Here is a 23,759-nt window from a genome sequence, read left to right as displayed (position 1 = left end):
CCGAGCTAACGGGGCTCCTCCCCCTCCTCACAGTAACTGGAGCTCCAGCGGACTGGCGGGGGTGGGGTGGGGGGTGGGGGGAGGATGCCCCTGGTGTCCTCCCTCTAAAATGTCGCTCTATTGATGTGAAAACTGGACTTCTGTATACCTGTAGAATTTATGTGCAAATTAAAAAGAGAGAAATCCCACCCTATCAACCTAGCCAGAGAATATACAATTCATGGGGTAAAAAAAGAGATACTAGATACATATCAACAGAGAGAATTCACTTAGCTCTACAAAGCTGAAATGCTATTGTGGTCTCGCAGAGTATGTACATTAAAAGTACTAAATCCATGTGATTTCCAGTTTTACAGCACCCCAAGTACTGCTGCAGCGAAGTAACACCTGATGCCAACTGATCTCCAATACCGCAGACAGACTAGCAACAAGGCCCCCACAAGGCCCGTGCCTACCGGCTTGATTTTACGGTGCTTACCTTGCACCTGTCCCACAAAAGGCACGGCTCGCTCATGGATGAATATTCGTCTGTACATTTACTCACCGGTCACCCACTCAAGGTTTTACTCACAGATTCCCTCCCTCATTCATTCATCCCTGTCTGCTTCTGTCCATGTGAGTCCCTGCTTTACTCTGGGCACTGAATGACTAACAGTGGCCAACTAGATGGCCGCTCCTACTCTCACGGAACTAATGCTCTGGGAAAGGGGAGACACAATACACGAATAAATCATAGGCCCTGGATAGTGACAGCTTCTAAGAAAATGACACAGGAAAGGAGACAGGAGGTAAGAGACTTAAGTTGCAATTATACGTACAGTGGTCAGAAAAGAGTTCCCTGAGATGACATTTGCACAAAGATCTGCAGGAAGACAGTGAGCCCCACAGGTGTCTGAGGAAAGCGTCCCCAGGGAAGGGAACAGAGGTGGAAGCATGCCTCAAACACCTGAGAAAAGCAGGCCCGGGGTTGGAGTGGAGGAAGTGAGGGAAAAAGATAACCAGCAACCCACATACTAGATACAAACAGCGCAGGAGGGCTTGGCATCCCACCCATCTGTAATCAACTCTCGGGGAAGTCTATGTGAAACAACAGCTCGGCTGACTCTGCTGGGCTGCATCTACCCTCGAGCCCACAGGGGGCACTGCAATGATGGCACATCAGACACGTGGAAGCTGGCCGTGAGAGCGTGGTCGGACCCGGCTACACAGACTCAGGCGTGAGCTGTCCTGACCCGTGGAGAGTGAAACACGTGATTTTCATGAAATACCAGTCATGTCATGCTACTCAAACAGGAACAGAAAGTCCATTTTTATGTGAATTACTAACCTTAATTGGATCAGTTTTCTAATGACAAAATCACTTTTTAAATGACAAAGTAAAATAATTAGATGAAACTGCAAATCTGAAACAATAGACTTCAGTATGTTAGCTGAAAACATTCAAGGTTTAAAACTTTCCTGGGCAGGACCACAGCCCAGTTGTTGAGAGTCCGATCCCACATGGCTGACCACACAGTTCAAATCCTAGATCTGGCAGCACTCCGGGTGTGTGTGCATGCATGCCTTCAATCCCAACAGGATGGAGAAATGGAGAAGGGATGGAAACATGATCAAGATCCAGAGGGTGCTCTCTCCCACTCTCCTCTCTCTAAGGCAGTGCATGCATGCCTGCTCACTCGCTCTCCCTCTGTCTCTCTCACACACACTTTCCTGTTTCTCTTTTAACATTTAAGTAACTCCAAATTAGCAAGATCTCACTATAAGAAGCAAAGATACTACGGCAAATTATTATTCTTTCCGGCTGCCATTATTTAAGTTAGTCTTCCTCCACAAACCAGCTCTGTAAAAACTTCATTTCTGTGAAACACATCCCCCAAGACATTCTGGCTCAAAGTTTTCCTTTTAAACTCCATCTACACACGCTTCGTCTACATCGCTGTGGTCTCCCACACACCGTCACACTTTCAGCACCCGACTTTGGCCCGGAGCGGAGGGCATCAAGAGAAGGGTGGTGAAAGTGCCGCCCACTCCTCGGAAGTGCAGGTAGGAATGGTGCCCTCAGGAATTAGGAAACAACCTAAGGGCCGCAGGGTGAGGCGTGTGGCTGAGGCGCTGGGCCCCACGCGGCTGACTGTGGGTCCAAGTTTCTGGACCTGGTGGCTGACTTTTCACTCTCTCTCTCTGGGGAGTGCACATATCCTATAGCAAATTTAAAAATAGTAATAACAAGTAAAATTAAGTAATTATTAAAAAGGAAAAAGAAACAAAAGTAAAATCAGTTTGGTTTGGTGTGATTTCTACCACCACCGTGTCCAGCAGTAGAAGGGAGTATCAGTGATAACACGTCTTTCTGAAAAAGTAATCTGTTGGTCCGAGTTACAAACGAGAGCTGCGTTACCACTGAGCTTCAGTGACCTTTATGCGCGCCTTAATCTGCTCGTTCTATCCTTGTCCTCTCGGAGGAAGCGCATTCACAGGAAAGTGAACCAGGAGGCCGCCCGTGGAGAGGCACCCGGACAGGGAGTCCAACGACACGTGCCCCTCTCCAGGGTGCGTCCACAGGATGTGCCGTCATTGACGCTTGCCTGCGTGTGTGCCTTCAATCCTGAGCCTGAGGCCGTGATTTTCATGAAATACCAGTCATGTCATGCTACTCAAACAGGAACAGAAAGTCCATTTTTATGTGAATTACTAACCTTAATTGGATCAGTTTTCTAATGACAAAATCACTTTTTAAATGACAAAGTAAAATAATTAGATGAAACTGCAAATCTGAAACAATAGACTTCAGTATGTTAGCTGAAAACATTCAAGGTTTAAAACTTTCCTGGGCAGGACCACAGCCCAGTTGTTGAGAGTCCGATCCCACATGGCTGACCACACAGTTCAAATCCTAGATCTGGCAGCACTCCGGGTGTGTGTGCATGCATGCCTTCAATCCCAACAGGATGGAGAAATGGAGAAGGGATGGAAACATGATCAAGATCCAGAGGGTGCTCTCTCCCACTCTCCTCTCTCTAAGGCAGTGCATGCATGCCTGCTCACTCGCTCTCCCTCTGTCTCTCTCACACACACTTTCCTGTTTCTCTTTTAACATTTAAGTAACTCCAAATTAGCAAGATCTCACTATAAGAAGCAAAGATACTACGGCAAATTATTATTCTTTCCGGCTGCCATTATTTAAGTTAGTCTTCCTCCACAAACCAGCTCTGTAAAAACTTCATTTCTGTGAAACACATCCCCCAAGACATTCTGGCTCAAAGTTTTCCTTTTAAACTCCATCTACACACGCTTCGTCTACATCGCTGTGGTCTCCCACACACCGTCACACTTTCAGCACCCGACTTTGGCCCGGAGCGGAGGGCATCAAGAGAAGGGTGGTGAAAGTGCCGCCCACTCCTCGGAAGTGCAGGTAGGAATGGTGCCCTCAGGAATTAGGAAACAACCTAAGGGCCGCAGGGTGAGGCGTGTGGCTGAGGCGCTGGGCCCCACGCGGCTGACTGTGGGTCCAAGTTTCTGGACCTGGTGGCTGACTTTTCACTCTCTCTCTCTGGGGAGTGCACATATCCTATAGCAAATTTAAAAATAGTAATAACAAGTAAAATTAAGTAATTATTAAAAAGGAAAAAGAAACAAAAGTAAAATCAGTTTGGTTTGGTGTGATTTCTACCACCACCGTGTCCAGCAGTAGAAGGGAGTATCAGTGATAACACGTCTTTCTGAAAAAGTAATCTGTTGGTCCGAGTTACAAACGAGAGCTGCGTTACCACTGAGCTTCAGTGACCTTTATGCGCGCCTTAATCTGCTCGTTCTATCCTTGTCCTCTCGGAGGAAGCGCATTCACAGGAAAGTGAACCAGGAGGCCGCCCGTGGAGAGGCACCCGGACAGGGAGTCCAACGACACGTGCCCCTCTCCAGGGTGCGTCCACAGGATGTGCCGTCATTGACGCTTGCCTGCGTGTGTGCCTTCAATCCTGAGCCTGAGGCACGACGTCACTGTATCTGAACACGTCAGCAGTAAGTAACGATGACACAGTGACTGCCAAGTCATGAAAGTGTTACGTCACTTCTGTCACTATGTGCTCATGTTTAACATTTTAACTACAAAGACATTTTGAAATGATTACATTTGGTTCCCCCCAGAACAAAGCATGCATGGTATGGTCCAGTTTTTAGAATTCATTGCTAAATGGGGCTTTTTGAACATCCCCTAAATTTACTCCAAACTTACCCTGACGTTGAAGATCTTCCCCATCTGTATTAACAGCTGCTTTATGAGAGGGCGGGGGGGGGGGGCTTTCAATTAAAACTAAAATAGGGTTCTTCCATCAAATATAAGGGGAGACAGCTTGATAAATCTGACTGCAGTGTATCAAGCCTCATATTCTGATCAATTCTGAAGAAACTACTGACATTTTTTTTCCCCAGAGATATTTTTCCATGGGGGGGTGCACTCACTAGAGAGACAGACAGAAAGTAAGAAATCACCCCCTGGGAGGCTGAACATGCTGCAATCCTTTCTCCTCCATTCTCCTCTTAGGATTTTGGGCACACATATACACATGCCCAGTGTGTGTGAAGCCACCAGGTCCAGGACTCGAACTGCATCAACTACATGGGAGTTCAGCGATCTAACCATTATGCAATTTGCTGGTCCCACTACTGACAAATTTTTATAAGCTAAGCTATAATATTTATTACTGTGACAGATCAACGTGTTCAAAATACATTTTTCCTTTTGTAAAAAAAGATCGATGCAATTTAAAGTTATTAACTATCTTGTTTGTACCACAATGTTTTATTATTTTTTGACACAGTTATAAAACACAGAATTCAAGACTATTTTCACTGTGCATTTCTCCCGGCCGCTATTTCTATAATTCATTCTGTACACGATTACTGGACACACTTCGGTTGCAGGGCGGGGTGTAGAGGAGGACCCTCTCTCGGCACTGAGACCGAGAGCACGGTGAGAGCCAGGACCGCTGGGAGAACGCGGCTCGGTGCTCCCTCCTGCCCGGCTCTTCAGAGCTTCCACACTCAGAGCCGTCCTTCCACCCTCCTCATCGCCACCTCCCCATCACGCAACTCCCACTTCATTTTACCAACCGAATCCAGGGACTGGCAGGTGGCGTGGTGGTTAAGGGCGCTGGACTCCCACACGACCGACTGCGGTCCGAGCCGGGACCTGGTGGCTTGCTTTCTTGCTCTCCTCCCCCCACCGCCTCACTCTGTCCTTCTTTGGTAAAATTAAAGTAAAAATAAACAAATTAAATAATTCTTCAAAAGAAAAAGAGAAAGAAGAGAGAAATCCAGATCCCATCGTGGCCTTAACAAAGATCTCAATTCTGCCCAGGTGCTCAGAGGCCTTCTAGGCGGGCCTTCTCCATACCGACACAGCGGCCTTCCTAACAAGCGGCCTTGACGGAGCCCACTGTCACCAGCCACAGCTCTCGTCCCCCCTCACTCTCTCAGCCATCCTGAGACGTCATCCCACTGTCGGGAAAACCAGGACCTCCTTTCTGCGTTTGGCAAGCCACGGAAGCCCCTCCCGGGCTGGCTGCAGTGCCGTCCCTATCGCTTCTGAAAACGCTCCACGCTGTCCCCTGCCCACAGAGGCCACCACCACTCTCTGCTGCTGGAAGGGTGGCTGCCTTACGGCTCTCACAGCTCTAGAGCCTGGAGTGCAGCAGCACCAGGAGGACAGCGCCCCTGCCTGCCTGGGAGGTCAAAGCCGGCTCTAAACCAAGGGCTCCGGGTCCTCAGCAGGCTGGGCTAACCAAGCAGGTCTCCACCCTGATGTGTCCCCAAGGCAGCTGAGATACTCAACAGGGAGTCTGGGTCCCGACCCCGGATGTATTCAGTCAAAATGCCTAGAATGAAAGCCAGGGAAACTGCATTTATAAACTCGTGACGAACTGCACCAACACAACTGCATTACCATCCTCATGTTCCCCAACTGTCCTGCTCGTTCTTGGATTAGCCCGTCCACATGTCTGGCAGGACTGACTGATTTCAACTCGCGTTTCATGATCATGTAAACGTCTGCGTACCCTTTCTAGTGTCTGGGTGAGCGAGGCTTGCGGCAGTGCAAGTCCTTCCTCACAGCCCTCAGGGCAGTCTGCTCTGTGGAAGCTCACAACTGCCCGCAGCCTCTCCCTCTGCAAGGTCTGGGTCTTTCTCTAACCCGCTCAGTACCCTATACGAAAATATTCTACTGGGTCATCGAAAAACTCGTGACACATTTCTGCACAGAAAAATACAGAAAAACACGTTTTAACTTTTCTGACAACCCAATATTTAGCTAAATATGAGCAAATTAACGTTACGTTCAACTATTTTATTCTTTTGTGGTAATTCACAAAATATTTACAGTCACGTCAAGTCATGCTCTAACATAGTCATCCAAGAGTGTTTTTGAGATGCCTACTCATGTGCAACTGGGTCGGTGTGACGAAGTCCAAACAAGGCATGGACACCAGGGACCCGGGCGGTCACAGCACAGGGTCACGAGGCTCTGGCCCGCCCCCCGGCTCTCTGCACTTACACAGCTCACATCATTTCTATGCGGTCTCAGCACAGGCTCACGAGGCTCTGGCCCGCCCCCTGGTTCGCTGTACTTACACAGCTCACATCATTTCTATGCGGTCTCAGCACAGGCTCACGAGGCTCTGGCCCGCCCCCTGGTTCGCTGTACTTACACAGCTCACATCATTTCTATGCAGCTCTGCTCCTTTTTGGTAAAAGTGAGAATGGGTATTTGTGAGGCGCAAATGAGAGAGCATCTTACATGTGAATACTAACCGCATTTTGAGTATATTTTTTACATCAGTAGATTGTATTGGATTTTTCTCCCTTTCTTTTCCATATCTCTGAGCCAGTAACTCCCACCTTTTCTTGAAAAATAAATCTACTAAACCTGAGGGCAGGCAGTCTTAGAAAGTAAGGCATCAGCCTTTCGAAAAACTCTGCCCCTGACGAACATTCCTTTCTTTAGTGAAGAAACGGAGACAATGACGTGTATCCATGAACTCTGCAATGCTCTGGGTTTTCTTAAACTTTTTAAGTTACTCACATTTTCCAAAGAGCAAAGTCAAACACTGGAACTTGCTCTAGAAAGGAAAGTACACTAGAACGCTCGTGATACTCCTGTTCGGATACAGCACCCACGGTAATGCAGCCACAGCAGGTAAGCGTATAAAATAGTGGTTGGCATAGTAACAAGGCAAGCAGTGGCCCCTCAGGTAGAGAAAACAGCAGACTTGCAAAGTTAGGTTCATGCAGGCCAGTGAGTAAGAACCAAGCTTCACCACTTAAGAGCTGGGAAATAAATACTTTTTAAAAGAAAACAGTGCAACATGGATTATACTAATAGCTCAAGTTTGCACAAAAAGTACAAAATGCCTGTTCGTGTGTAACATTGGCTATGATAACATTTGCATATAAACACGCATCACAATAAAAAGACTCTTAGGAAAACTGTCTATATACAGATGAAGAGAACACTTACATGTACATTTTATCTATCAAAGAGATTTGTAAAATTTCAAGAGAAACATACTTACTATTTTTTTGCTTCATGATATTAACTTTAAAGCAAAAGCTTTAAATATTTTTATAGAATAAACCTTCCTGGGTTTTTAACTTGCTATAATGCGATGTACTGCTTTCCACACAACGTCTGAGAGCAGTGTACAATCATAGACGAAAGTCACTGCAGTTGCCTGTACAAAACAAGGGCACGCCACGGATGGGGAAGGGCGGCGCTGCGCTTCCTCCTCTGCCAGGCTGCAGTAAGTATGGCAATGTGCCATTCCGGAACGGCAGACGCTATCTCCCCGTCCCGTGGAAGGAATTAGTGATTAGGACCTCATTACGTTTTTTCCCTATGTATTTGCCTAAATTTTCAGCTTCTGGGAGAAAAGAACGCATAATTTTCCTACCAAAAAAAAAAAAAAATCCCATGGCACAGTGGGTGATTATCAAGGGTGAGTCCAGCACCAGGCAAGTGCCCGCCATGAAGTTGAAGGCACAGCCAATACCTTCCCCACTGACACTTCTACCTGAGCTGCCCAACCCTAACTCTAACCCTGACTCTTGTCTTCCATTTTTCGTTTCCATAGAGCTTTGAGATATGAGAACAGCTCAAATGGGGGGGATGAGGGAATAGCCTCGAGTAAGATCCGGTACTGACAATAACGAGTGGAATGAGGAGCAGGCGGGTGCAGCTGGTTTAACCACGTGCGAGGCTGCTGCTTAGAGAGCTGACATGGAAAGTTGTGGGAAGTTCCAAACTTAACAACTCGAACTGTGCAAAACATGGCTTATACTATATGTGCGCTTTATTACTTAATCTTAATGAATTAAAATGTTCTCTCTTGTTATTAACATTGCGGGTTGTTTTCTGTATCTGCTAAGAATATAGCATAAAAAGAATATAGCATCAAAATAACTTAATTTGCATGTTGAAAGGCACGAAATTCATTCTTCATCATTGCAGGGAAATCTTCCATTTTAAAAGTTTTGTGGACTCCCATCTTGCCTGCCACATATGAGACCCACAATGAGTACTGTAGTAGCACTCTTAACTATATGGCTCGTAGTAGCAACCACAAAAGACCTGTAGCACACTAAGTTTAAAACTTAATTTGGGGGACCAGCGGTAGGTGTAATGGCTATGTCGCTGGACTCCCGTGTAGTCGATCGCAGTTTGAGTCCCAGACCAGGTGGCTTAAACTCACACTGGAAGCGTGTGTGTGTGCGCCCAAGATTCCGAGAGGAGAATGGAGGAGAAGGGATTGTGGCGTGGCCATCCCCCCTGGGGGGTGATTTCTCACTTTCTGTCTCTCTCTGACTTTCTGGCAAGTGCATGCGCCCTATAGCAAAAACCTCTCCAAAAAAAGAAAAAAAAACTTAATTTGGTACAAAAACATGTTTTAGCACATGTCCAGCTGAATAAACACATCTCTCTCGGTAACGATTTTCCCGAGTAGTTTAAATCGCAGGAAATAGTGACTTTCTATGCAGCGCTTACACTTTGGTACTGAGCCATGGATGTGACAGATCTCTCTAGTGAGTGCGGTTTTGAGTGTCTCCACTCGGACGCTCTATTATGATATGTAAGGTATTTAGCCCTGCACGTTTCCATTTCCAATCTGGAGGGTGTTACTAATGACGCCCTCTTCCTAGAATCCTGAGGACTAAGTACACTGATGCACGTAACTACACTGTGGTACAAACTTCTGTGACGTAGGAACATCCCAGCGACCGGTGAATGTGGAAAATCTGTCAGTGTATCACGGATGTCATTTTGATCCAAATGTGCTTTTTCCTAGTTGATCTTTAACCCACCAAATAATAGCAGCTTAACATGAAGTCGGCTAAAGGCAGCGGGGTAAAGGGACCGTGCAAAGTTACGACTCGCGTTACAGCGGCCGGCCAGGAGCCTCGTGTTTATCACTTCTCCTCGGCCTTGAGTGAGTCTGAGAGCACGTGCCTGCTGTGCTCCACGGCTTGAGGGGGCTGGGTGTGCGCGTGGGCTGCACGGCAGAGTGCTGAGCATTTCTGATGTCACGGATACCTTGAATGGTTCATTCCCAAGATCTAGCCATGCTTGGATCTACTCCAGCTAATAGCAACCGTTTCTGGAAAGTGCTTAGTTCTTCTGACTTCTCTGGCATAGTAACAACATGGCTTCGCAGCTCAGTCTGGCTACTCTGTGCTTACTGCGTGGTTCCCTCTGGTCTCTGTCACATGCACCTCCTTAATTCGACAATCTCAGCCCCTGCTTTCTATTACATGACCTTTGACTGTATAAAGTCCTGTATCTGCCTGAGTATTTATTTTTCATTAAAAATAAACATAAATAAATAAAGATATAAAAATACATTTTTTTTGAGAGATTTTCACTGTAGGGCGCGTGCGTTCGCCAGACAGACAGAGAGAGACATAGAGACAGAAAGCGAGAAATCACCCCCCAGGGGGGATGGTCACGCCGCAATCCCTTCTCCTCCATTCTCCTCTCGGGATCTTGGGCACGCACGCACACGCGCCCGGCGTTGAGTTTTAAGCCACTGGGTCCGGGACACGAACCGCGGTCGACTATGTGGGAGTCCAGCGACATAGCCATTACGCTAACTGCTGGTTCCCTAAAAATACATTTTTCATGTCTTGAATTGTGGTAGTGTTTTTGTAAGATCATTAATGTTTTATTAATGCTCTATGAAAGTTAATAGTTTTTTGTTTTTATTTATTTTTTAATTGCCAGAGGCTGTGTGTACAAGAAATAGTGAGGAAGCAGGGGAGAAAGTACCTCCCAAAGGGTGCAGAGACACCACAACCCCTCCTCCTCCACTTCACCATCTGGTCAGGACCTTGGGCACTCAGGCACCTGTGCTTGGTGTGTTCCTCCAGTCTCCAAGGCTCAGACCCCCAGCATAGCTGGCCATGTGGGATCTAGTTCTCTTAACCACTAGGCTACAGGACCAGCCTGGGCTAACAGTGCTTTAAGTGGTCTGTTTCAGAACTATTTTTCCCCAAATCTCTTCACCTTTCATGTGTAATTCGAGAATGTAAGGTTTTTAAGGAATGTCTTATTTGGTGCTACAGTAGAAATACCTGTGTTTATGAGGATTTCAAAAAGTCCATGGAAAAGTGGAATTAAAGTACAAGTTTATTTGGTTACAAGTTTTTGAAATCCATGCAGTTTTTTAAACTACCCACTTTCCATACGCTTTTGGAAGATCCCTTGTATTTAGTAAACCACTTAGCACAAATGAAAACTCAAATATTATCACAAGTAATAACTGGATACAAAAATATTCCCCCCATTTAGAAAGATCTGTCACACTCCTAGGCTAGTATCCACCCAGTCACCTGAAGTCACTGAAAATTATAATCTACAAGTAATTTTTCTTCAATGTATCTAAAACTCATCTTCTCTGAGAGTTTAGTTTTACTCTATTTTCCAAAACACAATTTAAAAAGCAAAATCCTGATTGATTCTTTCAAATGATAGTTTCTGACAAATTTTAATTGATGTTATAAATAGGATTAGAATTATGGATTAACTTGACATCCGTACTGATTCGATACTATATTTTTAATTTTTAAAACTCTGTCAGATGGTTTGTGTGCTCGGCAGGGAGGGAGACAGAGAGAGAATAAAAGGCAGCCTGTAAGCACCCTCCACGAGGCACAGTCCAACTGCAACCCCTTCTCCTCGTCTCTCCCTCCTTTCAGATTCTGAGCACACAAGCACACACACCCGGCATGTTTCTCGGGATGCCAGGTCTGGGACTCAAACCGCACAGCTGGCCATGGGGATGCAGTTGCCTTACCTACCAGGCCACGGCAGGCCCAATACTGTAATTTTTAATAAAAGTATCCTTCACAGACACAGAAAATCCATCCATCAAAACCAAATCCCGTGGATGAGCTCTCACTGCACCTCCTGCTTTAGGAAGAAAGGAGGGGCTTTGTACAAAGTCTGAACAACGAACTGTTTGTTTGGAGTATGATATGTGGTACAATAAAAGAGCTTTTATGTATTCTAAAAGTAAAGGTTATTAGAAAGACTTTAAGTATTTACTAAGGGATATGTATTTTGGATACTGCGTTGGCTGTGTTTCTACTTCTAATTCTAATTTTAATGTTTCTGACTTTCTTACAGCAACTAACGAACACTGAAATTTATTAGCACCATAGCTTAATACAGCTATTCAGCACAAAATATAGACCTATCATTTTCATTTCCTTTAAATACCTGCTATGTGAAAGACACTTACTGGCTGAAGCCTGAGGTTGCATGCGAGGTATTCCCCCATTTGGCACTTGAAAATTGGAGTCACTTCTGCTGCTTTTCACTGAGTCAACTTGTGTGGTAGATGTTCGGGACAGGTTTGGAAGACTGCGTCTTAGTTTTTCTATAATACAAAATTTTAATTAAGAAAAAATATCAAACCATTCTTTCAGATGGAGAAAATTAAAATATTAATTAGCACTCAAAAATCAAAGTATTTATTTAAACAGCCTGCATATTTTAGAAAATGTGAAATACTCAATTTAAAAAAAAAAGAAAAAAAAAAACTCTCCAGCCCAGAGTCAATAAATGGTTAGGAGAAGAGAACTATATATCATATATGTAAATGAAAATATAAATATAAATAACTTCATCAGTAAAATAAAACGGAAGTAACATATCTAAATAAGGTTAAATGCACTTTTTCCTTTATTTTTGCATTGATTCATATTAGTAAAATGGTAAACATGACTAAATTCTTGAGTTTCTTATCTGAAATATAAAACTTTGGTAAAAATCGGGTCAGCAGGTGATGTAGTAGTTTGGGGCACTGGACTCCCACACGGCTGACCATATTTTGAGTCCCAGATGTGGCAGCTTGCTTTCTTACTTTCTCTCTCTCTCTCACTCTGTCCCTCTCTGGTCAAATTAAAATAAATAAACAGATTAAATAAAGTTAAATAAAATAATCCTTAAAAAAAAAAAAAAAAACTGGTTAAAAATCACATTACTCTCATATTGAACTATGAAGGACTTTCTTCCCAGAAAACACTCGGACGACCTGCAGTGCCTGTCTGCTGCACCTTCGTTTTTTTGTTTTTTTTGTGTTTTTTTTTTTTTTTTGGAGAGGTTTCTGCTATAGGGCACGTGCGCTTGCCAGACAGACAGAGAGAGAGACATAGAGACAGAAAGCGAGAAATCACCCCCCAGGGAGGATGGTCACACCGCAATCCCTTCTCCTCCATTCTCCTCTCGGGATCTTGGGCACGCACGCACATGGGCCCGGTGTGAGTTTTAAGCCACCGGGTCCAGGACACGAACTGCGGTCGACTACGTGGGAGTCCAGCGACATAGCCATTACGCTAACTGCTGGTTCCCACCGCACCTTCGTTTTTGACGCTGCTGGTCTGTAAGTCCGCGGGGTGGCCCTGAAGTGAAAGGCGTGGCTGCTGCAGGCGGCTGATCATAGGCTGTGGGGACACTCTGCTGTACTCTATGCCCCGCGCAGGGGAGCGCGAGCGCGGGGAGTTTCTGGGTGACTGCTTGGGAGACGGTCGAGGTGAGTTGCGTGGCGAGGGTGAAAACCTGCTAACGGCAGGGTACACTGCGTGGTGCATAGCGTCGTCTTCGTCGTCTAAGCTCTGTGCGTCGAGCTCCTGATCACTGAATGTTCCGCGTCTCGTGGAATTGCAGGATGAACCCGAGCTGCGCCGAGACGTGGTGGCTGCATATTCTTGCCGGAGACCTGCAATGATGGGTGTTATTATTAATTATGTTTCTTCGATTAGATTTTTACACTTTTAAATATTTTAAAGGCTTTGTAGTAAAAGATTACCATTGACAAATTCAAACAGGGTATAAAGGAAAAGCTCCCTTTCAATTTGTAGACATAAGGATGCATAAACCACATCTGAAGGTTATTTCTTTACTCATGATAAGAGCGTGTTTGTGTGTGTGTGTGTTTGTGAGAAAGAGAGAGAGAGAGAGAGAGAGACGGAGAGAGGAGCATCCCCCAGAGAGTCTGGTTATAGCCTTGCTGCAGTTTATTGTCACCCAGATCCCGGACACTCCCGTGCATACCTGACATATTCGGGGCTGGCTGGACTAGGGATTCGCACCACGGTTGTCCCGTGGGATCCAGCTTTCCCTTGAGTTGCATTACTGCTGTGCCAGAGAGCCAGCCCTGAAGGTTATTTTTAATTCAATTAAATTCTATAAATATTTGCTCAGTGTCAAGCTTCTTGAATCTAAATTCTAAATGACAATGTAGAAGCATAAATTGTATATATTTCTATTCCTAAAGACAGTAATCCAAACTTGAGACTAATATTGAAGGATTATGGAGGGAAAATAATTACTGTCTAAGCCAGTGAAGAGAATACATCATACATCCAACCTCCTTGGATACTTCTCCCTTGAAGTACTCTTACTCACGAATATGATAAAGTATCAAAGAAACATCTAGTCTACTCTAAGGAATTCAATACTTGGAAATAAATTTCAACTGCATCATTACTCAAAATGCTTCTAAAGCAAGCTTAGATTCTAGGATTGCGAGTAAGAATTTTCGAAAGCGTTCTCTATGATAGCTTCAGAAACACCCAAACAACCTCTGGAGCCCTTCAAATGGTTTAGAAGTTTCTACAACAAAAATAAATGTTGATATATAAAATGGTAATAAGAAACAAACTATAATGCAAAAGAAAGTACAGCGTTTAAAAGGTAACACTGAGCAAGTCCTGCTGACTAGTGACTACACAGCCAAAAAGATCTGCTACAGAGAGAGTATTTAAGAAATGCATGCCAACACAGACAGCATCATCAGCAAGGTTTCTCAAGCTGCAGGTGGGAGCCACCCCAGGGAGCTTCTCCCTCCTGTCAGGTTTGGGAACTACAGTAGTAACCGACACGTTTCTCCATGTCCAGCTACAGCAAATGTGGCACTCAAGTCATCTAACGTAAGGTGACAGGCCAGTGACAAGGGCACTGTTGCAGAAAAGCAAAACCCCCATCCCAATTAAGGTTCTTCATGAACAAGAAGGCCCTCAGAAAATTACCACTGTTACAGGGTTTCCATTTCTTAAAAATGAGGGTGCCGGACCAGGTAACAGCCCAAATCTGTAATTCTACATTTCTAATCGTTACCAGAAAAGTGGAGAACGAACGCTGTAAGACTCAGGCCAGCAGCGGCATGGTGGTTAGGGTGGCGGGATCCCACACGGCCAACTGTGCGGTTTGGGTCCTATGTCCAGCGACTTGAAAAACATGGCGGGGGGACCAGCAGTTAGCGTAATGGCTATGTTGCTGGACTCCCACGTAGTCGACTGTGGTTCGAGTCCCGGACCTGGTGGCTTAAACTCACGCCGGGCGCATGTGCGTGCGTGCCCAAGATCCCAAGAGGAGAATGGAGGAGAAGGGATTGTGGCGTGGCCATCCCCTCTGGGGGGTGATTTCTCACTTTCTGTCTCTCTGTCTCTCTCGGTCTGGCGAGCGCACATGCCCTATAGCAAAAACCTCTCCAAAAAAAGAAAGAAAAAAAAAAAAAACAAACATGGCGGGCACGTGTGTGTGGGGGCCCAAAGCGCATGCGCTATAGCAAAAACCTCTCCAAAAAAAGAAAGAAAAAAAAAAAAACAAACATGGCGGGCACGTGTGTGTGGGTGCCCAAAATTCCGAGAGGAGAAAGGAGGATGGCTGCAGCGTGGCCATCCCCACTGGGGAAAAATGCCTCACTTTCTATCTAAATCCCTCTCTCTCTCTGTCTCTCATCAGTAAGTGCAATACCCTCTAGCAAATTAAAACAACAAGAAAGGGAAATCTCTTTAAAAAAAAAAAAGCTGTAGTACATTTTAGCATCTTTCCATTTTTACTAACCAATAAAATAAATATTAATGCATAGAATGACTCAGAAAGGATTAAATTAAGGCTAAAAATTCTGTTCTTTGTTACCAAAACATAAAACAAAACCTAGAGAAAGTAGCTGGTTGAGCTTCTAACAAAATAGAGTTTAAAGAAATAATGGAGGAACGAATCTGTTCTAAGGCATACAGCTGGTCAGTAGTCTCTATTTTTTTTTTCATGTGCATGACAATAACTAGCCTCTCCTCGGCTGACGGCACCAAGATCTCAGTGAGGAGTTAGGTAAACTGAGAGGAGAAAGGGGTATTATGGTATTAGTTTTAGGGCTAAAAATAAGGAAAGCAAGCACCAAGTCCTTCTGTCTCTTATGGGAAGCTATGTGGAAATGGGAGATGAATCAGCAGAGCAGGAAACATTCGGCCGTTTCTTAACAAATGTTACAGCTCGATAGATTTCTACACCGTGAAAGGACCTATTATACACAGACAACGGAGGTTCTGAACTCAAGCTTAGCGATGCTCCATTTCCCTCAGCTGTTAGTCAAGACTCAGCTGTTTGTCAAGACTCAGTGGACTTCGAGGATTTTTTTCATTGTGAAGGTGAAAGGGATCAATTTAGTTTTTACTTCACAATTAAATGCATGGCATTTTCTAATAAAGTACAACATAGGCAAGAATAGTATTCCCACCACTTTCTCACGGTCAGATGAGAGCCAGGGCACCCAAGTACCCTTAAAAAAGTATGAAACATTTTGTGTATATGTATACTTGGAGATGACAGAGGTCATACTTCCCACTGGATCCTCAGAGATGTCTGTGACCTAAACTTTCAAGGACCACTCTGCAAAGCACCATGGTGTGCTTCATCCAACCTAACGTCACAGTTCTAATTTTCTTCATAAGGGTCTTTTTCATAGTTTATATCATACATCCTCAAGAGAGGTGACATTTGTCCATAAGAGGAAAAGAACTGGCTCTTGAATGTGAAAATAAATCCTGCATTCATAACTTTGTGGAGTTTCTAGTACTTAAACAGATGAAGAGTATACCTGCGACATTAGAATTTCATGGGGGACAAAAAGGGAAAAAAATGATAGGGCTCCTGACACCGTGGTGCGGAGGTTAAGGAAGCTAGACTCCCCGTGGTGAACTGCAGTTCAAATTCTGACCGGGAGGCTTGGAAAACATTCCCCAGAGGGCCAGCACGTGGTGTGGTGGTTGGGGCTGCTAGATTCCACCTGGTTCAAGTCCGGGACCTGGTGGCTTGAAGGACATGTTGGGCATGTGTGTGTGAATGCTTAGAATCCCGAAAGGAAAAAGAAGGGGAGGGGACTGCAATATGGCCACCCCCTCTGCGGTGTTCTCTCTCTCTCTCTCTGTCTCTATTGAGTGCACATTCCCTTAAGCAAAAATAAATGAAAGAATGATGAGTGAAATTTTTTTTAAATGCTGGGCACATGTGTGTGCATGCCCCAAATCCTAGCGGATTGGAGAAATGGAGGAAAAAAGGTTGCGGTGTGATCATGTCTCACAGGGGGTGGGACTCTCCCTCTCTCTGGCAAGTGCACATGCTCTTAGCAACATTAACTTATTAATTAATAGGCTCCTCACAGGGACAACTTAAAAAAGAAGTTGAGAAACACTGGCTTACACTAAAAAAACAGAGTACGTGTAACAATCGCATGAGCAAGGCCAACGCAGAGTAATGTGGGGTGTGACCACCAGAGGCACAGTGTGACAGGGCTTTTCTCTGCCCTCACACAGTAAAACTGCTCTACCTAAAATGGCCTCTGAAAATAAGCTAACGAGCAAACAGTACATATGGTGACTAAGTCTGTGAAACACCTATTTCATCGTTTCTATGTTCACTACATTATTATTCCCACAACACTTTAAAACATACTCAGCTACCCACAAAACTGTACAAAAATGAAGAAACTCAACGTGGAACAATGAAAATACTTACTTTCTTCCTGCATTCGGGCTAGAATCTGCACATCGGTCACATCGTTTAGCTTATAATTGGATCCAATTGAGTCTTCATCTAATTCTGAAGCACTTAACTCACTATCTATAGAGGACTGAGGACTGAGTGGAGGATTTCTGTCTGATGAACCTTTCAAGTTACCTAAAAAAAAAAAAAAGTCAAACTTTGGTAAGAGAAAAACTAAAAACATGTCTACTGCTGTTAAACTGGTAATATATCCTTTGATTCCCTTGATTATTCTGCCTTTTCTGACTGCAATATTGCCAAGTGATGGGATGAGAAATGGGTCTCCTTATGAACAGCAGAGAGCTACGGAGACGCCCTACCTACTGTGGCCTGAACACAGAACACAGCTTCGCTCAAGCACATCATTCAAACTGCAGGTTCTCCAGCCCCGAATCGACCACACACAGACACGGCCAGGACCTGCCAACTGCTCTGAAGTGGGAGAAGAGGTGTCCTAAGACAAAGACACTGGGGAAGTTGATCTACATATTTACCGTTTCGCTTATATCTGATGCCAAGAGTACCTATTAGCAATCTAGAGGCGATTTAACTGTACAAGGATGTGCAAGGTTACACGGAATAAGTGGCCCATTTTATGTGAGAACTTGAGTGTCCATAGACTTCGGTACCCACGGGGGTCCTGGAACCAAGTCCCCGCATATGTTGGGGGACAACTGCGTAACTTAACTACTCTTATGGAATAATAAAGCTTTCGACACTTATGTGTTTGATCAATAACATGTCAGAGGATTTCAACTTCTACAAGACAGCCAGTGAAGCTGCTCTAGAATCACTGACAGATGACTTCGACGTGTAACGAATGTAGTGTCTCCTCCTCCCGAATTCACGGTTGCTAACCAACACCGTCATCTTTTCCCTAAATAAAAGCATCTACTTTCCCTAAACACAAAAACTGTAATTTGAGGAAAACTAGATTCCTCCGAGCTTTAGGAACCAAAAGGAGAGCAGTAGGCTCGTCCCTCCTACGTGTTTACCCTCCTTTCCCAAGTTAGTAACAGAGATCCAAGGGACTCCCTGACGCTCAGTGTGAAGCACGGAAGAGGAGGCGGAGAAATAACTACAGACTGTAAGAAGTTTTATCCCGTTAAACCAAACAGAGAAGAGAAAACGATGGCGAGGAATAAGGGACGCATCGTCAACTTCCACTGGGGAGTGATGAAATCCCACGCGGTCACTAACACTGCTAGCACAGATCTGTCCGGAACACCTGTTTTCCAGGAGTCAAAGGACTCAGCTCTAGCTGACGGGCATGTGAGGAGAGCAAGACACGAATAGCTAACATGCTTCCGTCCTCCAGGAGGAGCGCAGTGCACGTGGGAGGGGTACCACGGGGTCAGACGCTAACAATGCCCGAACCAAATTCTTTATTTTCAACAAGTACTGCAGGTTAGCGGTCGGTGTGTGAGGTTTTCCTAAGTGAACACTGACTCCTGTATCAGGCAGAGTAGGGCCCGTGAAGTCAGTAGGCTGGCAAGCACATGGATGCAATCGGAGGTGGCTACCAAAGCCTTTAAGAAGGGAACGACCCTGAGGAAGCTGTGATATTGACAGCTAACCACACTGAGTTACCGCAGCAGCAAGCGATGGGGTGAGTTCTGGGGAAGACGCGCGGCGCATCGGCAGTGTCGGGCACAGACCCAGGACAGAGCACGCGTCCATCCATCTGAGTCCATCCACTGACGGCCATCTGCCCCACCCCATTCACGCCCTGTCACTATTCTGGTTCATTCACATATAACTTGATACTCTTAACTAATTACAGTATCAAAGTTTATTAAAACTCCTATAAAAAGTTTTACACTCCATAGCTCTTCCACCCACACAGGCTGTTCACTGAGAACCTATTGCTAGAACGAACTGCACTTATGACCCCACTTCATAAAGCCAGACTGGAGAACTGGTAAGGACATGCCAAAGGCACTTCGCAGATATGACACGGGCTCACCTTGCACCTGTTGCCTAGTAGTGGCCCTGGAGCAATGACATCTGGTCCAACCAGCAGCACGTCTAAATACGACGACCCTACACTGATGAGTAAGTTACCTTCTGAGGTAGTAACGGGAGTTAAAACATTCCTTACCAACTCCATTTTGTTTTCTCCCTACCTGAATTTCCAGGAAGTATGAGCTGTTTGACTATCGGAGGTCGTACTGGGGTTGAGGATGGAGAATTGAAGCCACTGCTGTAGGGGCTACTGGCATTCGGACTGTAAGGACTGGTGTAACTCACAGAGTTGAAAGGGTTGTTATATAAATTCTGCCTCTTGAGAGCTGCAAGTGAGAAGAACAACGTCAGATTTAATGACAGAAGAAGTTAACATTTCGAAAGTTTTCCAAATAAGGAAATTAAGTCATTATCTATCTCAATTTAAAGAACATCCTTGTAATAAATTAGAAAAACATTAATAATCTCAACAAAATATTTTAGTTATCTTAACTTGTATGATGTAAATAAAACAATAGCCATAGCAACAATGGAGACGATGTAAAAAGAATATCTCCTAGTCAGATTAGCAGCCACTAAATTATCTCATTTCTATCTTCTTTTTTTTTTGGGATGGTCACGCCGCAATCCCTTCTCCTCCATTCTCCTCTCGGGATCTTGGGCACGCACGCACACGCACCTGGCGTGAGTTTTAAGCCACCAGATTCGGGACGCGAACTGCGGTCGACTACGTGGGAGTCCAGCGACATAGCCATTACGCTAACTGCTGGTTCCCTCATTTCCATCTTCTTTAAGTTATTGCTTAATAACACTGTCTCAACCCTGAGTGATCTTTAAAACTAAATTTAATATAGGGACCAGCAGTTAGCATAATGGCTATGTTGCTGGACTTGCATGTAGTTGAACACAGATCAAATCCCAAACCTTGTGGCTTAAACTCATGCCGGGTGTGTGTGATTGTGTGCCCAAAATCCTGAGAGGAGAAGGGATTGCAGCATGGCCATCCTCCCTGGGGAGTGATTTCTAGCTTTCTCTCTTTCTGGTGAGCAAATGTGCCCTATTGCAAAAACCTCTGAAAAAAAAAAATAAAGAAAACTAAAAGTATTTATGTTTTCTCATTTTCCCATGATAAACATTCAACTTATTTTTTTCTTTTTGCTATAGGGTACATGTGCTTACCAGAGAGAAACAGAGACGGGTAGAGTGAGACACACAGAGAGAGTGAGACATCACCCTCTCCACCTTGGAAGGGATGGCCGTACCGCAATTCCTTTTCCTCCTTCTCTTAGGATTTTGGGCACGTGTGCCTGGTGTGATTTTCAAGCTGCAGGGTCCAGGACTCAAATCACAAGAGTCAGCCACATGGGACCTAGGTGCCTTAAACTCTATACCACCTACTGGCCCCAAACGTATTGCCTTTTGAAAAACTATGAAATTATAAGTTTTAAAAGAGCTTTCCAAAGTTTGTTTTTTTGAACAAATAAAACAATAGTGACTACTTAAACATGAAAGTTTTTTTTTTTTTTTAGAAAATAGCCACTCTATAACTTTCCCCTCTCCCAAATACTCCTGTCCAAAAAAAAGGCGGGGGGGGGGGCGGACAAAGCAGTGGTAAAATACGATGCTCTGCATGGCTGACCTACGTGGGACGGTTCTGGATTCCTGCCTGGAGACCGGTGAGCTCACCCTGAGGCTGGCTGGGGCTGGACTGCATGGAGACCACACGGGGTACACTAGCAGGTGAGCTCATCCTCTGAGGGCTGGCTGGACTGCTGGAGACCATGCGGGGTACACTAGCCGGTGAGCTCATCCCCTGAGGCTGGCTGGACTGGGGCGGGGTGGATCAGCGTCAGGACCCTGCTGGGGCTGTGCTACTCTCTTTTGCTCATGGAGAAATCAACTTAACAAACCCTGTAGTATGTACATAAGATTACATAAGCACTACAACACCAGAGCTAAGATACATTAATAAAGTACCATCATATGCAAGAAAAGGAGCACTTGGAAGACCAGCCGCACCTCCTAGCGCACTGAAGTCCAGTGTGCTGAATATTTACCCGCTGGGTAGGATGCAGATGGTGCGATGTGGCGCTCTCTCCAGAGGCTCGCAGACAGACAAGTGTGACAGGCAGGAATGGCTGCACGGGGGCAGAGGGCCAGGGAAGGGGGAGAGCAACGTTTATAGCTGGGAGACGTGGCGGGTTTCAGGAGAAGCATGGAGCAGCCTGGAGGAGGCGCAGCCTCAGGGCAGTCCGGAAAGGAGCATGCCCTCACCTGAGTCTGCAGGCCGTAGAGGGGGGGTGGCGAAAATGGGTGTCTGGGGTCCGGAAACAAGACAAGCTCAGGGAGGAGGTGACGGTGCAGGGCAGGGCAGGAGCAGCAGCCACGCGCACGGCTGGGAGAAGGCTGGGAGAAAGGAACTGTGTCTGCCTAGCCTCTCTGTGAGTGAGAGAGGCCCAGGTAGCCCGCACACACTCGCCCACGTTGAGGGTGTACGAGGAAGCACGATCTGGGACGTGAGGACCCGAGCAGAAACGGCTTTCCTCTCCCTCACACTTCACTCCGTCCTGGGCTGCTGTGCAGTGTGCTGTTACTTGTTTTTTTTTTTTGGAGAGGTTTTTTTCGCTATAGGGCGCGTGCGCTCACCAGACAGAGAGAGACTCACCAGACAGAAAGAGACACAGAGACAAAAGCGAGAAATCACCTCCCGGGGAGATGGTCACGCCGCAATCCCTTCTCCTCCATTCTCCTCTCGGGATCTTGGGCACGCATGCACACGTGCCCGGCGTGAATTTTAAGCCACCGGGTCCGAGACACGAACTGCGGTCGACTACATGGGAGTCCAGCGACATAGCCATTACGCTAACTGCTGGTTCCCTTTTATTAAAATTAATTAATTAATTAATTAACTTGCTTATTTATTTATTTAGAGAATTTTGCTATGGGGTATGTGTACAAGCCAGAGAGAGACACAGACAGAAAGCGAGAAATCACCCCCCTAGGGAGGATGGCCACACTACAATCCCTTCTCCTCTAGGGATTTTGAGCACACAAGCACACGCACCTGGCGTGAGCTTCAAGCCACTGAGTCCAGGGCTCAAACTGCAGTGGCCACACGGGAGTCCAGTGCCTTAACCACCACGCCACCTGCTGGCCCCTGTCACTGGGTTATTGATCACTAGCTTTCCGTGTCCTCGGCCCTGTCGTCTTCTCACTCTGCCCCACATTCCTTCTCCTGGGAAATCTCCATCACATCGTGACGTCAATTACCATCAGCCAGACTCGCTGTGAGCCACACTGCCAGGCTCCAGCTGCCCTCTGCGCTGCACAGCCGCATACAGCCTGGTTCCCGTCTCGCCCAGTGAGGCGGGCCTACCACGACAGCAGGGACGGCCCTCTCCTAGTCTTCCCTCTAGAAATAAAGTCTCTCCTACGGGCCCTCTCAGTGAGCACACTCACCTGCCAGGTACGCTGGGACTCTCAGTGAGCACACTCACCTGCCAGGTACGCTGGGACTCTCAGTGAGCACACTTGCCCTGCCTGTAACCTGAAAATGTAGGTCACTGTTGACACCTTCCTCTTCACTCCCTCCTATCTGGCTCCCTCTTTTCCTGCTATATCCTCTATCTTTCCTACTGCCCCTTCCCCTCACCACAGCCCAGCTACTGCCATCTCCCCACCGTCCCTGCCCCAGAAAGCGCCTACACTCACTCTCGACCCTCTCTACCCTACCTTCCGCACTACTGCTAAACGCACCTTCACAGCAGCACACACACCTGTGTATGCCCTTCACCGTTTCCTCTGTGCTCTGCGGGCAGAGTCCAAGCTCTTTACCGTGGCCTGCAGGCCTCCCTGGCTGGCTCCCACCCGCCCCTTTCTGCCCCTCCTCCAGCCACCTCGCTCGCCGCTCACCGGCTGTTCCACAGGTGCCTTTCTCAGGAGCCTTTGCACACTGCACTGCCTGGGATGCCCTACCCCCGCTTCCTCCTCCTTCTTAATATTTAAACTTTTCAGAATCTTTAGGATTCAGGTTAAACAGCACTTCCTGAAAAAAGAAAACTCCTGTTTCTCAACACTCAGAGCGCTGACTCCCAGCCCTGGCTAGTAATAAAGACCACCTGGATCGCTGAGTGTCCCCCCAGGCAGCAGACTCCCCGAGGGCTGGTGCAGAGCCTGCTTCTCCTCATCACGTACCCCCACCCTGTTCCCAGTACCTGATCCATAGCAGACTCTCAGTAAAAATTCATGAACCCACGCGTAAGTGTCCAGTGCAGACACTGGACCCCGAGGAGTGAGTACAGTCACTGGATCCCCGAGGAATGAGTGCAGACACTGGACCCCGAGGAGTGAGTGCAGACACTGGACCCCCAGGAATGAGTGCAGACACTGGACCCCCGAGGAGTGAGTGCAGACACTGGACCCC

General features: G+C 46.1%; 1 protein-coding gene across 1 annotated transcript in view; it reads right to left on the bottom strand.

Annotated features, from left to right (window-relative positions):
• SLAIN2 (SLAIN family member 2) overlaps window positions 1–23,759 on the bottom strand; it is a gene marked incomplete at its 5' end in the record, with an annotated part of 63,983 nt that overhangs the window by 33,562 nt on the left and 6,662 nt on the right. The window contains 4 exon segments of the mRNA XM_014591951.2: window positions 11,787–11,924; window positions 12,906–13,265; window positions 17,345–17,506; window positions 19,498–19,662. Coding sequence (XP_014447437.1) covers window positions 11,787–11,924; window positions 12,906–13,265; window positions 17,345–17,506; window positions 19,498–19,662 — 825 coding nt within the window.

The sequence above is a fragment of the Tupaia chinensis genome, unplaced genomic scaffold, assembly GCF_000334495.1.
Source record: "Tupaia chinensis unplaced genomic scaffold, TupChi_1.0 Scaffold000054_1, whole genome shotgun sequence".
Taxonomy (NCBI): domain Eukaryota; kingdom Metazoa; phylum Chordata; class Mammalia; order Scandentia; family Tupaiidae; genus Tupaia; species Tupaia belangeri.
This window is presented reverse-complemented; position numbering and strand designations above follow the sequence as displayed.